This window comes from Ptychodera flava, chromosome 10 (genome assembly GCF_041260155.1).
Source record: "Ptychodera flava strain L36383 chromosome 10, AS_Pfla_20210202, whole genome shotgun sequence".
Taxonomy (NCBI): domain Eukaryota; kingdom Metazoa; phylum Hemichordata; class Enteropneusta; family Ptychoderidae; genus Ptychodera; species Ptychodera flava.
Genome location: NC_091937.1, coordinates 36,157,811 through 36,175,990, shown reverse-complemented (window position 1 = coordinate 36,175,990; position 18,180 = coordinate 36,157,811). Strand labels below are relative to the sequence as shown.

General features: G+C 37.4%; 3 protein-coding genes across 3 annotated transcripts in view; 2 read left to right on the top strand and 1 right to left on the bottom strand.

Annotated features, from left to right (window-relative positions):
* Nucleotides 1–18,180, top strand: part of LOC139142665 (zinc finger-containing ubiquitin peptidase 1-like) — a 470,199-nt gene that overhangs the window by 8,520 nt on the left and 443,499 nt on the right. The gene's annotated exons all lie outside the window — the stretch shown is intronic.
* LOC139142671 (protein disulfide-isomerase 1-like) overlaps nucleotides 1–18,180 on the bottom strand; it is a 272,131-nt gene that overhangs the window by 180,790 nt on the left and 73,161 nt on the right. The window lies entirely within an intron of this gene.
* On the top strand, nucleotides 632–17,063 carry LOC139142656 (chromatin assembly factor 1 subunit B-like). Its single transcript, XM_070712705.1, has 14 exons — nucleotides 632–882; nucleotides 1,588–1,723; nucleotides 2,625–2,757; nucleotides 2,991–3,105; nucleotides 5,634–5,737; nucleotides 6,363–6,459; nucleotides 7,504–7,591; nucleotides 7,941–8,110; nucleotides 8,534–8,649; nucleotides 9,100–9,205; nucleotides 11,793–11,918; nucleotides 12,992–13,375; nucleotides 13,620–13,693; nucleotides 15,918–17,063. Exons 2-14 carry the CDS (start codon nucleotides 1,601–1,603, stop codon nucleotides 16,343–16,345), a joined length of 2,064 nt encoding a protein of 687 aa, XP_070568806.1. The 5' UTR covers nucleotides 632–882; nucleotides 1,588–1,600; the 3' UTR covers nucleotides 16,346–17,063.

Below are 18,180 nucleotides of genomic sequence, written 5' to 3'. Positions count from 1 at the left end.
TTTTATGAAGTTAAGGCAATATAAAGTACTGCTATTAAAATACACAAAAATTTTGAACAATTACAGTCCCATTGTGGAGGGATCATGTACAGCCAACTCAGGAATCCATGTCCTTTGCTTTAAAATCAATACAAGACCTAAAATGCTTGAAGTCTGCTTGATAAACAAGAACAGTACACCAATTAATCACAAACTAACGGCTTATTATGGTATAGACTGTTATGATATTTCTCTAAAACACTCAATCACTCAGTCCATCAAGAAAAGACAATCTCTTCAGCATTTCAGAGAATGATGTCAAATAAGAATAGCATACAGTTATTGCAACAGTTTATAATGAATAATAACTTTACTTCACTTCTATATTGTCTGTGGTTTAAAAAAGTAACAATAATTTTAAAAAATAGTCATGAAAAATAATAAAAATTAAGAGGAAGGAGAAAAACGATAATTAAGAACAACAAAATGAATTTGACAATATTGTATATTACATCACATTGGAAATTATCAGATGTCTAAATATCTCTGCGGTCTATACACGGTATTTTTTAGAAATACCACAAAAGCCAATAAAAACAATAGCATCGATATATTTACCCAAAGAGGGCGGTACGCCTGACCTTTTTCGTCCATTTTCATTATACTTTATTTCGAGCCGAGTTTCTTACGCTGCTATGGCGATTAAAATAAATTTCATTTCGAATTTCCAGGTCAGATTTTTAACCCTCTATCTCTCTTTAATTTGTGTGGATTTTTTTTCTCAGTGGCATCCTGGGGTAAAGTTCACATGCTTGTGCGCAGGCGCATTAGTATTTCGCGGGAAATTTCATGGTGTTTTGATTGCATTCTGAGCACAGAAGTGTAGAGGGAAAACAAATTAAGGTAAGATTCTAGGTTTTGGTGCAAAGTGGACCGTGATAGATATTATCCCGAGTGAAATAAGTGACTTACGTTTACATTTATTCGATTGCCGTTTATTTGCGGGTGGCAAAAGCTTTTCTTCGTTCTACGGAGGCTAGGTGACGGTCGAGTGCACACTAAAAGATTTCAAGTTGATAGCGTATGTACTATAGGTAAAACCTCTGAACCTCCATGACAATGTGTATCTGAGTAGAGTAGGCCATAGGTTCACTTCAAAAGTAAGTTGAATGCACCTCAGGGACAGATATTTGGACTCTCAAATTTTTACAATTCTTTTTCTGAACTGCCTCTTGAGGAGGGTCATTTTAAAGTTCTTAGAGTAAGATCTAAGAAAAAACTCCCAATCTTAGTTTTCTGAAGGGTTGAACATTTCCTAACATTGCGATTTTGATGCAAACAAACCGGAGTCTAACCCCCCTATCCCTAGTGCATATGCTTTTATAATCAACTGTCCCTTGGCATAATGATAACACTTATAAGAACAGTGAGCAACACTTGATTCCTGCAGCAGATTATGAGACATGTACTTTTTAATGTTTTAATCTCGGTTTTAATTCTGTCCCTAAGTAAAGTCTACTTAAGAAATATATAATTGAATATTGGTAAACAATCATCATGTCTACTTTTTGTGTTATTACTTAATACCTTATGTCTTGTGTCTGTCAGTAATACACCAAGTATGAAGACAGTAACACCAGAGATATCTTGGCATGGTAGAGATCCTGTGTACAGCATTGACTTCCAGAATACTAAAGATGGTACATACAGATTAGCCACAGCTGGAGCTGATACCGACATCAGGGTGAGTAGTACTCGATGTGATTGTAAAGTAAGAAATATCACAGCTTATGGGAAGGTGAGCTATAATGTGGAAAAACATATTACAATTTCAATTTGCATTTATACAAGTTTGCAGAGAAATGTAACTTCATTCATCTAATCATCATGTGATTGCTATCCTTATCAACTTCTCAGGTATTGTAGGGCTTGTGATTCCTACACTGATTTTCAACTGAGACACAGCTCAATGGCATCAAAATTACTGAGACAAGGATACACAACAAAAAGACTCGTTAGGACTTTCAAAAAGTTCAACGGTCAATATGACGACATTGTGGCCAAATGTGACACCTCAGTCACTCAAATGATTAACGACAGCATTCTTGGCTTTGACTTATTACAGTGATTCATATCCTGTATCTTTTCATATAATATTTAGACAATTATGGGACCAATCCTGAAGGGTGTAGCATGCGAGCAGGGTACGCTTACCCATTCCGGACACCTGGTACCACCACTAATTATCAGTGGTTCAGGATGGTCCTACTTAAATTTGTAAATCACAATTGTCCCATGGACCTGGTAATATATTACCTTGAATGGAAATGATTATTGGACCAGTTTAATGTCATATTGTAGACTCTGTAAAAGAAATTAAATCATCTATGCCTTCATAGTTGGGCATGGAATTGGAATTTTCTGGAGAGAAACACCTATGTTGTTCAATATCACATTGTCAGAAGAAAGGCATTGAAAGACTCTGCAGTTTTATGTCTGTTTGTTCAGTTCTACGAACAGTTTTGCAGACTATTGCATTTACTGTTTAAACATAAGTTATCAATTTATTTGTCCATAGAATGGTACCTGTTTCAATCCTTGTCACTCGTTTAATATTTTTATTTTTTTTTGTTTTTTGCATACAGTTGTGGAAAGTTCAAATTGAAAACGACGGCAAAGGAAATGTTGAGTTTGTAGCAAACCTGACAAGACACACCAAGGCTGTCAATGTTGTGCGTTTTTCACCCAATGGTGAAATACTAGCATCAGGTGGAGATGGTAAGAAATAAATTAAAATAAATTAGTATTAGTACATTGACACTGAAAACACCATTTTAGAGTTAGTGACCTAGGGAGGGAGGAAAAGAGAAGAGAAGAGAAAGAGATTGTTGTCTGAACTTTGCTTCAGGTGCTTACATTATAAGTTCAAGCAAAAGTTTCTAAATTTCAAAGCAGGTACCACCTTAAGTCAAACTATTGAAATCATCCTTTGCCTTCTGTTCTGTCTCTAGAGGGAGTCATTTATTTATGGAAGTTGAATGACCAGCAGCAATCTATCATAAACCCTGCATTCAGAGAAGGGGAAGAAGACAACAAGGAATCATGGACCGCTTACAAAATGCTCAGGTAAGAATAAAACAATAAACCAATGTTAGAATTCAGAAAGCAATACATAAATTTGCTCCTTATCAGCGTGTTCATTTTTGCCAATTTTTGTATGATAAGCGGAATTTTCACCCCTATACTCAGGGCTGTCATTTATAGCCGGTCACCGGCGGCAAATCGCCGTCTGACACAGGTCTTGCCGCCGCCTGTTTTCCCTATTCAAGGCCTGCAATAATGATCTTTACACACGTTATGAATTCTTTCCTGTCCCAATTCTACCGTTGGCTGCGCTGTGCTACAGAGGCGCAGCCCCTAAGGCTCGTTGGTAGCCGATTTCTGATTGGTTTCAATCGGTACTGTCAAAATGCTTTGCGTGTTGTGATTGGTTTTCGGACGTACACGATCGATATGGCTACGAAAATAACGACAGCCACGTTGGATGTATGGGTCCAAAAAAGACTTAAACTAGCTTTGGAGATAAAAGTAATGTCAATATTTTTAAGTCATTTTATTTTCCTGAGGAATTTCAGTGATCGGGGGTTCAATCCATCAATGGTATAGCATGCAATGTAGATTTCACGCCGCGTCTGAGCAAAGTGCCATAGCATTACGTGTATTTAGCGACTGGAATTTTTTATTTGTTTTCCCGTTTGCAGATCGTGAACACTCTTTACAATGAGTAAGAATCGTTTACTCAGCGCAAAAAAAAACTTTGTGGGGATTGACACAATTTTTAGTGAGTTTTGACTAGTACTGAATTTGTTTGCACCAAGCCGCCGTTCTATGAAATGTATTCTTACGGTAGTACATGCTGTGTACTGTGGTTGTTTCGAAGGCCCGAGTATTGAAGTTTGATAAATATTTTCCGACATCCGAAATCTTTCCTCAAAAGCAAATATCGGTATTCCGATCCTTCAAAATCATTTACCCAGACCAACATTTTTTAATGTTTAGGGCACAATCAAAAAATTTAGCTAGGCTTGACTATATACTTTCGCGGTATCTTGCACGTACGCATACGGCGGTAAACATGTTTTGAATATGGATATATTATGCATGTAGTGAGCCTACCCACTTGGCCGGCGTGGGTTTCGACAAAACTCTGACTACTGTGAGGGATATCAGAATAGATAGTCATCAGGAGAAAAGATTTGATCGTTAACTTTCACGCGCAAGGATTTACTACGTAAATAAATCAACATATTGTCAATCTTGTCGATTGAGAGGCCGACGGACAACGATGCTACGCAATTTCATTAGCAGATGTAAACTTTCGTATGTAGTTGTTTGTATGACGTAGCGTCTACTCAAATTGCCTCTGGGACTGGTCTCGTATTTACCCCATTACATTTGTAAATTTTCACACTGGAAATTCATAGCCGGTAACTCTGTGGAGAGGTCTTGAAACAGACAAAATAAAATTACAGCAGTATCAACCAGACGCAGATCGGAATTTTTTGTCGTGACGTTAATATGGTCACATCAGTTTTGCAGTGGGGACAAGATTTTGTTTAATTCTAATACGATTAGCTGTTATTGAATGGGAACGTATTACAATTATTGAATTACTTTCTGCAGATGTTGTTTCTTAAGAAATAGTTTCTGCAGGTGTAGTTTCTAAAGCTACATCTGAAGGAATAGTTTTTGCAGATGTAGTTTCTGAAGCTACTGTTTCATCAGCCTGAGAATCACACAATATTGAGGTATTGTCAGCTGGTACTGCCATACAAGCCTTGGGCTGAGATGAGTACTCCAGTGATTCTGATTATGGTTCAGATTATGATCTTTATTAAGCAGGTTGTAATTCAACAGAATTTGTATGCAAATAATAATAACCTGGTATATCAATAAACATATAAACTCTGTAATACTTCTGTTTGTCTTTCATAATTTATTTCACAAGATTCAATTTCATGTTACTTTTGATACTTCAGTTATAATAAACTTGACAGTAAATTGCCTCAAAAGTGCCACCACAGGCCACCAATTGAAGATGAATAATTAGAAAAGCTTCAGCTTCAGGGGGGGGGGGACACCCCCCTCCTGGCCTCCCCCCGCGTGCGCTTGCGCGCACGCCTTGCTCCGCTTCGCTCCGCGCAAGGCTGTACCCTCTTGTTCTTTCACTTGTACCCTTCTATTCTAAAAACATTTTAACCCCAGATTTCATAAGTTTAGCCTCCTGATTGAAAACAGTATGGTGATGAAAAGGTTCAAGTATCAATGTTTGGAACAAAAGTTTGAAATGTGTTGTGAGTCTTGAACATTACAATATTCCAGGATGTTCATGTAGGCATGTCATGACAGTGTTGTTATTGCATCCGTGTTTATATCCAGATGTCAGAACCAATGCTAATGACAAATTGTTCATCAATATACCATTGCGTTGGACACTTGGAAAATGATAGGGGAACTCTTCTGAAGTACTGTGTGTGTTGATATCCTTTGGCTGCTGCAGTAGTTCTGCATACATGTATATAGTGACAGACTCAATATCTTTCTTTACTCCAATGCGTGCCCAATGACATGTGCAAAGTGTTTGTTGCTTGCAGGGGTCACTTGGAAGATGTGTATGATATATCATGGTCAGTGGATAGCAAATTTATCATATCTGGATCCGTTGATAATAGCGCTATTATTTGGGATATAACCAAAGGTAAGTTTTGTCACTATTGCGTTGTATTGGAATGTGGCATCAACGATAGTAAGGTTTGGCTGTCTTCATCAGGTCAACTTAGTTCAAAGCAGTGAAACATAACATGCACCATGTAACACAACTTGACTGACCTTCCATAAATACATGTCTTGCAGAGCGTATTTGACAAATCTGACCAATAGAAGATTTCTGAACACATACAGATAATGACTTTGACAGGCCTTCCTTGCTATAGATAGATAAACTTGGTAATTTTTGACTGACTTGACATGATAACATGTGTTGAAATAACCTCCTTGTTGCTTTGACTTTGTGATTTTTGAATGACTTTACATGAAATTGGTTACAGATATCCTCAAAGTGGTTTCAAAGTATGATATAGCAACATTACCATCATATTTTTCTTCCACTTGGTGCTCACAGTACTTGGGTATTAGGAAACAAATTTTATGGTGCTTTTTTGTTTATAAAAAATGATATTAATACTGCAAATAATTATTCTGACCTCTGTTCATTTCAGTAGAGTGGATATTTCTTATTTCAAAACTGTGCATGAATAAATGCCAGTGAGATATATTCTGTGTATGGTATTTGATTCTAACAGACTCGTACATTCTCATTTTAGGTCAGAATTTGGCAATTCTGAAAGAACACAAAAGTTTTATCCAGGGTGTCAGCTGGGATCCACTAGGGCAGTATTATGCCACACTAAGCTGTGACAAGTAAGTACAATGTCCAATGACCAGATCTCAAGTCTGCTCACCATTTTGTAGACTTTTCAGAGATGTCCAGTTTACTAAAAGTTCCATTGATTTGAAAATTGTTTTCAGTCTGTTGACGTGACGTTTTCACAAAGCCTGCTTTGTGGAATAAAGTCCCATGGAATTGAGCTCTTGACGTAGTCACCACTTTTGAAGTACCGGTAATTGCAAATTTAATTGTACATTAGCTAGTGTTATGCTGTATTTCTTTCTTTTTCTTCAAAATGCACAGACCTTACAGTAGGCTGATGGATTTCATGTGTCACTCACTTTAACCCTTTTCCTGCCAAGCTCATAGTGAAGCACAATAAAAGTCCCATTCGGTGCATTTCAACAACAAATTGAACATTTGAAGGCCCCTGAAATCACAGATACTGTAAATATGATTTTTATAGACAAAAGCTGTTGGAATAGACCAAGCCAAATGGGTGGAAATATGTATGGTTTTGGTTCAATACGGCTTTTCACTGAGTTGGCTGATGGGGAGGTAGTACTATCTGGCAGGGAAAGGGTCATCCTTCTTCCTGCCAAGTCCATATTTCACCGCCAGGTCAAGATGGTTAAAATTAATGAAACAATGTATTCCATATGATGTATTCTAACATAATACTGGTACTGTACATTTGAAGGCTGTTGAAAACATAATACTGTAAAGTTGATTTTTTTTTGGACAAAAGATGCTCTAACATACCAAGCCAAGTGGATGAAAATACGTCATGTTTTGGCTCAATACCGCTTTTTACTGACTTGGCTGATGGGGAAGTGATACAGTTATTACTATCTGGCAGGGAAAGGGTTAAATGTATAAATAGCCAATCATGAAAATTTCTTCAACAGCCAATGCTATCTTGTGAAATGTTCTGATCCCATTTCAAGATCACGTTCTTAATTTGAAAGTTTTATGTTGATTGTTCAAAGCATTTTGGTTGTTGTTCAGTCTTGGACAAAACAGATTTATGCTGTACACTTCTTTTGAGTGAAAATTGTTCTGATCTGTATTTGTAGGACCTGTCGTATATACAGCAGTCAAAGCAAGCGTGTCCTTCACAATATTTCTAAATTATCAATATCTTCAACTACAAGTGATGGAGAGGTGAGTAGTAAAGGCCATGATTTCATGAGGGCCATGGTTCAAAGACATTTAGTTCTTTCATTATAGGGATCTCTCCCTGAATCTGTACGGTTATGAAAGCTTAGACATTAATGAAAATAACTGATTTCTGGGTTTCTTCATGAGAAAGTAACCATTGAAACACTTGATCACTTGCTTTAATCACATTAGCAAACACATTCTGCTTGATCTTTGGAAATGCTTTGAATCAACAAGGGAAAGAGGAATGTAAAAAAACTGTAGGAAGTATCAGTTACTTTGTTGTGAACAATAATTGTCTTTCCTTGATAATGGAAAGAATAAATTAAAGAATTTTTTTTTTTTTTAACAGAGTCAGACCAAACAATGTAGAATGTTCCATGACGATTCCATGAGGTCGTTTTTCCGTCGTCTGACATTCACACCGGACGGAGAGCTTCTCATTGTACCATCAGGTTGTATTGAAGTTGAAGAACAAATGCAAAACACAACCTATGTTTTTACAAGAGCAAATCTTGCGAAGTAAGGACACTTTCATTTTGTGTGCATTTGTTTTAGTCTCTTTAAAGGTAATATTATGTAAAAACTCATATTCAAGAAAATAGATTCACATAGTTGCATTGCACAATCATCTACAAGATATTCGTACAAAAAAAAGGACAAGTACTGCAATATAAAAATAGCGAAAAAATTTTCAGGCCAAGTGTTTTTGTAACACAACACTTACATGAATTGCAAACATAGTAAATTTGAAAGATAAAACCGTCCCAATATCATCATTCTGACCATGAACTTCCTCAAAATGTAATTTTTCAGATCAGTAAAATTAATAGAATATAAATTGTATATGCTGATAGAATACACTAATTTACTTTTACAGTTTAACTACAAAAATATGCTTGTCAACATTTGTCATACTTCACTTTTTCAAAACCATATTTACAGGCCAGTTGTACACCTACCAACGCCAGACAAGGCCACTGTTGCTGTCAGATGTTGTCCAGTTTTCTTTGATCTGAGAAAAACGCCAAAGAACAACAAAGAGAATACAGAAAGAGAAGGTAGTGTATGGTTGGTGAAAGTTTTATCCAATTGCAAGGATCACAACAAAATGCACAGATTTTCTATCCTGAAATCTCAGATGAATGCAAGCTTCAGTATCTTCCAAAGAATTTTCCATTGGTACTTTAGGTACTTAGTCAAAATGACATTGTTAATTTTTGTATCATACTGTATGGTTTTACAGAACAATCATGCTAAAAAGATGAAAAATTTGATAGACAATAATTAATTGAGATGCAAGTTTCCAAGAATTACAAATTAAAACTATGACATGACCATGGAAAATGTAACGTTATACCAAATGTTTTTAAAAATAAAACCATCACCAATTTTTGATGAAGGCCAACTACTTGTTCACGGTTAGTATTTGACAGTACCATCTATACTGATAATGTAGTTACTAACCCAAAAATGAGTGAGGTTTCTCTTTTCTATTATATCGTCTGCAGAGTCGACAAAACCCTCAGAATCTCCTGAAGAAAGTAAAGATCAAGAGAATAAACCGGAACAAGAGAATAAACCGGAAGAAAGAGAAAAGTTTGACTCTCTTTTCAGGTAAAGAACGTAAACTTTTAATAATTGTCACATTTCGCTAAAAATTTTTGTTACTTCAGCAAAAATAATAGTGATGTCATGACGTGGGTTTTATGAGATACATCATGGAATTTGACAATGTGGTTTAACTCTTTTCCCGCCAGACAGTATCACTTTCCCATCTGTCAAGTTAGCAAAAGGTGGCATTGAGCCAAAATCATATGTATTTTCACCCACTTGGCTTGGTATATTATAGCAGCTTTTGTATTTAAAAATCATATTTGTGATATCTATATTTTAAGGCATTCAAAGTTTCAATTTCTTGTTAAAATGCTAAAATATTAGATAATATGTTATGCTCCACAAGTTTTAACCAAGTTGACCTGATGGTGACAAATGAACTTGGCAGGATAAGGGTTGGTAAATGCCATTATACTGTATTAAAATTGCCCATCTATTACAAAGATAAGGGAAACGGACAGACAGTACATTTCATTTCTTGTTAGTGTTATAACACATCAGGCCTTCCTTGACACACTGCTGTCTTGTCACATGTCAAATGATACTCATATTCCCAATGATAGTATTGTAAAGTGATTTGTGATTACCATAGTTGATGAATGTGTTTTTAGTCCCCACGGACCGTCCGGGGGACTTATAGGTTTGGTCATGTCCGTGCGTGTGTCCGTCCGTCCGTGCGTCCGTCCGTTCACGCAGATATCTCAGAGATGCAAGGAGCGATTTCATTCAAACTTTGTACAAGGATTACTTCATATGTCATACAGATGCACGTCGATTTGTTTTGTGATACGATCCAATATGGCCGCCAGGCGGCCATTTTATTACGATATTTTCATGTACAGAGCCGTAACTCAGACATGTTTCAACCGATTTATTCAAAGCTGGTACAAGGACATTGACCAGTGTCATAGATATGCATGTCGATTTGTTTTGTGATACGATCCAATATGGCCGCCAGGCGGCCATTTTATTACAATTTTTTCATGTACAGAGCCATAACTCAGACATGTTTCAACCAATTTTATTCAAAGTTGGTACAAGGACATTGACCAATGTCATAGATATGCAAGTCTATTTGTTTTGTGATACGATCCAATATGGCCGCCTGGCGGCCATTTTATTACGATTTTTTCATGTACAGAGCCATAACTCAGACATGTTTCAAACCGATTTTATTCAAAGTTGGTACAAGGACATTGACCAATGTCATAGATATGCATGTCAATTGTTTTGTGATACGATCCAATATGGCCGCCAGGCGGCCATTTTATTACAATTTTTTCATGTACAGAGCCATAACTCAGACATGTTTCAACCAATTTTATTCAAAGTTGGTACAAGGACATTGACCAATGTCATAGATATGCATGTCGATTTGTTTTGTGATACGATCCAATATGGCCGCCAGGCGGCCATTTTATAACTATTTTTTCATGTATAGAGCCAAAACTCAGGCATATCTCAACCGATTTTATTCCAAGTTGGTACAAGGACATCGACCTATGTCATACATATGTACGTCTATTTGTTTTGTGATACGATCCAATATGGCCGCTAGGCAGCCATTTTATTACGATGTTTTCATGTACAGAGCCATAATACTCAGACATGTATCAAGCGAATTTATTCAAAGTTGGTACAAGGAGATTGACTACTGTCATACATATGCATGTCAATTTGTTATGTGATACGATCCAATATGGCTGCCGTGCGGCCATTTTGTTACGATTTTTTCATGTACAGAGCCATAATACTCAGGCATATCTCAACCGATTTTATTCAAAGTTGGTACAAGGACATTAACCTATGTCATACATATGTAGGTCTTTCTTGTATGTAGGTCATTCTTGGCCATTGAGCGCTATCTGTATCAAAGTATTTTTATCACAGACCTAATTAATGAAGAGGACTCTATCCTCTCTGAGGACATGTAATCAAAGTACCCATTAACAAGTGGGGACTGTGTCATCAACGATGACTTGTTCCAAGAGTGGTTTCCCATATACAATGTACCATCGATTAGCAGTATGTGTTAATTAGTGTTGTTTAAGGCAGAATGCGCCTCAGGGACAGATATTCGGATTCTCAAACTTTTACGATTCTTTTCTGATATACTATTTGTGGGTGTTCATAGTGAACCTCATGGTAAGAATATTTTCATTGTCTCAGTTTTTCTAAAATTGGAAATTTTAATTTTCTGCATAGAGTTAACACAGGGATAGCGGCCATTTTGAATTTCAAATATCAGTAAATTTTGAGCAATTTATTTCTCCAGTAACCCCCAATTTTTATTCATGATTTTGAAAGAAAATGGTTGAAAGATTCCGTGAGAAAAGTTTGAGTCTGTAACTTTCCAGGCGCATACTACCTTAAGTATGCCTATCTGCTGATAATGAGCTGTGCTCCCTGTAACTTTGAAGAGTTGTAACTCCAAGCCAACTTTGGATTCTGTGAAATATCCTTTTGTCAGCCCTACACCAATACATGCAATTTGTCATATTCATCAGTCAATACTGTATATTTATGTACCTCAGATCATGCTCTCTATACTGTAAATCTGACAAAGATGTGTGAATTGCCTTCACAGTCTGCCGTATCGTATAGTGTTTGCCGTGGCAACCGAGGACTCTGTCTTGCTCTACGACACTCAGCAGAGTTTCCCATTTGCATACATCTCCAACATTCACTACCATCAACTCAGTGACATATCATGGTAAGTATACTGCTTAGATGTCTAAAATTCTATTTGTCATATTTGTCACGTAAAGTTTATGCAGGTGCTTGACCCAGACAGATGCACAGTAAGTGAGGCTACCCACAATTCCCCTTGATTTGTTCACTCAGACATTTTTTGCTAAAGGCTTTTTCAATTTTATCAGTTTCTGAACAATTTTAACTTACAATTCAAGTTCAGGATTATTTGTTAAGACTATGTTCCAAAATTATTGATTATGTTTAAAATTCAAGAGAAAATTGAATGAGAAGTTGATGTTTGGAGGTGCTAAAAATTGCACACTTGTCAAGATAAAGTTATCAGCAACTAAGATGGTCTCATCATACCACCTGTCAGACATGCAAATTTCCTTTGTTACGAACAGTTTAAAAAATCAATACCCTTTCTTTCGCCAACACAGATGCAACTAATTCCCTTAGTTCCTTGAAAATATTGTGTATGGCTGTCAAAAATTTATGTCGACAAAATTACAAAATTGCTATCTCCTCCGCGGAAAAAAGGTTGATCTTCTCATTATTCACAGTGAGAAATCAGAAAATTATGATGATCAGAACTATGTTGCCAGAATTTTGAAATATGGACCGAGTTGTTCTGTGTACAGAAGAAATTTGCTTCAGTTCAGTGAGTGATCTCCGTGTGTACAGATCATGGAGGATTGTGGGTAGCCTCACTTACTGTGAGATGTTCCATTGTATGCAGATGATCTACCATCTCTTTACACATAACTTTCACATAGCAAACTCTTTAGGTCTAGCTTGATCTTGGCATTTGAGATAAACTCTAGTGCTCATAATTGAACTTGATAAACCCATTTTGCAGACCAAACCCAGAAGTTCTCGGTGTAAAACATTCATTGTGCTGAAACAAGAAGAGCAATCTGGTTTAATGTAGCAATCTTTTTTTTAATTTTATTACTCTCACTGGTAACTTTCCTCACATATACTATATGCAATTGCACCAGTAAGTGTGTATTATATCACTGTAGTCATGTCTTTACAAACAAATATGAATATGATTTACTATAACTGTATTCCCCTGGCTTGCATGATCAGGTCACCAGATGGACGTATGCTGGTTGTTTCCTCCACTGATGGATACTGCTCAGTGGTGACTTTTGAAGAGGGTGAGCTGGGCACCCCATCCAGTCACCAAATCAAACAGACAACAGCCAATGAGAATGCAGAGAAGACTAAACCATCCAATCACAAGGAAGCTAGAGTCTCTCCAGCTGAGCAGAAAAACAAAACGAGCAGAGTGGAAGCCATGGCGACTGAATCAGCCAATCAAAATACCAAAGCAGGTGTTGGTATTGAAACAACAGCCAATCAGACCAAAGGACAAAGCCCGACGACCAATCAGAAAGCTCCCAGGAGAATTAATCTTACAACACTTGCAGTTGACAAAACTAGTCCTAACAAAGGTGCAACAAAAGAGAGGTAGGTGTATTCTCAGGTTGAAAAACTTTGAAATATATTTGTCAGTTGGATTTAATAAACATCAAGATGTAGACTCAAGATAGTAGAACCAGAACATAGCACTTATCTTGATTTCATCAGTGATTGGGTAGTGTAGTTTAACATTATTTATTATATTAATCACTCTCTCTTTCACACACACACTAAGTAAAGAGTTTACATGTTTCTCAACTCAACTGCTTTTCTTGTCATTCGTTTGTTGCAGTTCACAGCCAAGACGCATCGCTGTTACCACCCTGACTTCCACGGCGACAGTCAACCAAAGCCAACCAGTCAATGGTGAGACTTCCTTTCTGTTATTACACACACTGTACCCTCCATCCCACTGCATCTACTATCACATACACTGTACCCTCCATCCCACTGCATCTACTATCACATACACTGCTGGGTACTTGGTACACATGTAGACTAATCCTTTATCAGGTTTTCTGCCAAGGGAAGAGGTCATTTTCAAAGAGCTGGTACCTTGGAAGGTATCCATGGCATAACTCTAACCCTGAACGGACAGGTGGAAAAAACAGATAACGCCTTTACATGAGGTTGCATGCATAATGACACTATGGAATACCACGTGCTGTTTAGTAAACTGTCAGGGACTGGGACTGGGATTTTCTTTATATGCCTTTGTTTTTTTTAATGCGCTCTTAAAGGCGTTAGATGAAGGTGCTTTTCAAGGAATTTTAATTATCACGCCATATAATTTGAATGGAGCCTCTGGAAAAAAATCGCAGACACGGTTTTGAAGGATATTGTCAAGGCTTGTCAATGAAGAAATTCCAACCGGAAATCTTGCAGCGTGTTCGCATAAGGCGGGAAAAAACCGGTTTTGGAAGGTTCAGCAAAACGCTTGTCACGTGACTCCTATGCAAATAATGACCGTGTACTGTGCACGGTCGGATAGCTCTATATCAGGGCTTTCAGAAAATGTATACTTTATTGGAGTTTGGGACGTGTTCAATTGAGAAAAAAATAAAATCTGAAAGTGTCTAAAAGGTATTAGCTACCTTAAATGAGCAATTTTTGCTGAAATGGGCAGAAATTGGTAGAGACCAGCAACTAGTGCCTCAATGATGATTCTATTTTTCTGCTATCACAGGCAGTGAACCTCGCGTCTGCTAGCTATTTACAGTCAATCATTATCATAGACTGCCACTACACATGCATGCTGACGTCAAAACTCTTGTGAGACAAGGGTGTTTATGAATGTCTTAGAAAGCACTAGCTACAATAAATGCGGAAGTACACGCAGTTTAAGTAGATCGAGAGAGAAGCGAGAGTCGACGAATGACTAAAAAGAATCAGTATTTTATTCTTACTTTACCTGTTTGTCAAGATAAAAATCAATTTTGCCTTTATGGCAAATTTGGCATGATTTTCTTTCCGCCTCTGTGGTTTTCAATTTGCATTGGTGAATGTGATGAATTGGCAGCTCTAACGCAGTGCTAGCTCACGTCAAAAGATGAACATATTTATGCGTTTTTGTTTTATTGGCACAACCAAAACCTGTCAAATATGTAAGTTGATTTCCTCTTCATATGTTTGTAAGTCTATGATCAGTCGATGACTGGTTAGGTAAGTGTATAAAGGAGGCAGTCCAACCAGTACTCTCTGTCTCCTTTAATTATGATCTTTATTTAAAATATACCTACGTTTTGGCAACTCACAAGTTGCCTTCTTCAGGGTAAAAGCTGACAAACAAAAGCCTTAAATTTCTTCAAAAATATGTTTTTTCAAGATTTGTCGGCACAAACAGCAATTATGATCAAGATATGAACAGAAATAAAATGTTACCGTAAATACTGTATATTAGAGCAGTTCAGGCAGATTACCGCCGCGCCTGCTGAATTACCATGATCATTAGAAGTAACAGGGATTAGTTGAGGTGTGAATGCTTCACCTCCAGTCCATGGAAATGAGTTTCCCTTCAAAATTGAACTGCAGTAATCCTCATGGAAAGCAAGGCAAAGGTATACTGCGGATACTTCCTGAGGTACCACCAATTTGAAAATGACCTCTTCCCTAAGGTTGTGGAGGATGAATGAATGGTTTGAGAGCACTGGTACCATTTCTGTTGTCCTCCACTATCATTGCTATGGTATTCTGAGGGAGACCCATGTAATGTGACTCTGGAACTCGCGTAAACTTTCCCGGAGTACTGGCCCTAACAGAACACGGATTGTGATCATCCATCCATTTTAGAGTTGCTTCCATAATAAATAAATGGAAAAGATTACTCCTCTGGTAACCTTGAACTTCTCTCAGTGGAATCATTATCCCAGTATCCTACAGTCTTGGTTAAAAATCTATCTTCCTTCACTTTTGGATGATGAATTTGACAGCATATTTCTATTTATACATTCGCTACTTTCAGTAATTCTTCACTATGTTTTGTTGTTGTTTTTCAGAAGTTTATCACATTGTGTTATTTGTTCTCTGTTGTTGTTTTTCAATCTGACTAGCTGTACATCATTGTTGTAAATATGTGTCTTTGGAAATTCAGGAACATCCATCAAGGAGTCACCCCAAAGAGAGGTCAATGCCACAACATCACCGTTGGGTCAGAAAGGGAAAACTGAATCCTCATCAAAGTCTCCTCGGAGAGTTACACTGATGACCATCAGAGATGACTCGCCCTTGAAATCAGATCAGAAACTGACAACGGATCAGAAACCGACAACGGATCAGAAACAGGCAACACAGCAGAATTCTGAACAGAAATCTGCGGCTGAACAGAAAGCAAGGCGGATCACAACTACACTCCTCCAGCCTGCTTGTAACCAAGATGGCGTGAAGACCACTGATAAACAAGAGACCCAGCTGGAGAAATCTCCAAGGAGAATAGAGACAAAGTTGATAACGTCACCAAGTAAGGCGACCAATCAGAAACAACCAAAGCGTGTTGATGTCATCACTCTTTCTTCCCCTTGAACACCATTGTAACCTGATTGACACAAAAAAGTCACCATGGCCAACAGGGTCGTTGTCTCTTCTCCAGGACTAGTTTTTACCTTTCCATAATTTTTTGACCTGCAAAAGTCTCGCTGGACAATGTGTATTGCTAGCAATCAAAATCTTCAAGTCATGTTTCAAAAGGTAACTTGTATGGTAGCAGTGTGATGTTTCGGTGAGTTATTGCAACTTTAAAATGAATTGTAATAGTCAGATTCTATATTTTGGTTCGTATATTATTCAAATCACGTCTGACAAGCCGAAAAGCTATGCCCTGGCTATTTCAATTTCTATTAATTTTCAACGAGAGGCCATCTCAAATTAAAGTACTGTATATTGGCAACGAGGTCTTTGGAATAGAGACTTTGACACTAATCTTCAGATGTTCAGACTTCCCCATTTCCAGAATGGGATGTACACTTACCAACTGTCATACAGAATGAAGGCTTATCCCAGGGTCAGAGCAATAGGGTCATTCCATTTTGAAAAGGTAGAGTAGGAGGGAAATGCGAGTTTTATATGACGTACTCGCAAGCATTTTCCTCAAAAGTTTTAAAATTCATAGAGTGGCAACAATGAGTTTCTTCATAGAATATTTTCAGTGTATTTATGATTAGAATTATAACATAGATGATCACGTCACATGGGATTCCTAATTTTGTGTCGAATAAAAAGACATTCTAGACAGAAAATGTAAGTTTTGCTTGACTTTCTTTCATTTTTTGTCCCTGCATTTTAGCTGAATGATTGGGATGTTATGTTCTCTGTCGTCTTCAGATGCACTTGCAGTGTCATGTAAAAAACTGTGACTAAAACTAAATTTCCATTTCAAGGTTTCAAGGTTAAGGTAACCTAGACTTTTTTATGACACCACTTTCATTGCTGACAAGTGATAACGTGCAAACACTACTGGCTGCGGAAAATGGTCCAATGACTTTGTCATTACTCATTGAACCCATCATTGCCATGTGTTTTGCCCATTCCATTGCCAACAGGATGAGTGTCTTTCATACGGAAACAGGATTGAACTCTCAATATGCCGCAGAGAGCTAAGTTAAATGGTCAGAGGTCAAGTGAATTTACCATTCCACTGGTCAATACCTGCTCACCCCTATTTCCTGTAAATGGGTCCAAAATCAGCATTGATAACAATGGGTTTGGACCAAACACGGTCCCTCTAGGGGGACCGTGGACCAAACCATGGTGGTGGAAGAGTTAAAGAACCATTGAAAGCAGAATATACTTGCATGATGAAGAATTTCTGCAGGACTTAGCAAAGCAGACTGCTGAACTGCTGATACTGATCTGGAGATATTCTCATCCCTGATATATCTACAAACTATGTAATTATGGATGGCTTTTTGGTTCATCTGTCAGGTTTACTATGTGCAGGAATGACCTCAATGATCTCTCAAGACTGTCCTCAATAACACAGGATGAGTATTTTTTATATTGGGCATAACAAAGTGAACAAACACTCATATGAAGTTTTATAGATGCTGCCAGCAAAGTCATTCTCTAGCGGTATTGTTGATTCCCCACAATTGTGATTTTAAAAAAAGTTTTAAATATCATGTGTATTGGTGTATTGCAATGGGGCTGAATGACTTTAGGAAATCAAACCCTTTCACCGCCATGGTTTGGCCCAAACCCATTGTTATCAATGGTTTACTATGAATTACTGGGATGATATGTTTATTTTGGAATGGGGGGGGGGGGGGGGGGGAATGAATGGGGTAAAGCATTTCTGACTTGGACCAAAAAAGTTCAGAAATCTTGAAAGTTAAAGTTCATTTTGTTGGCCACAATCTGAA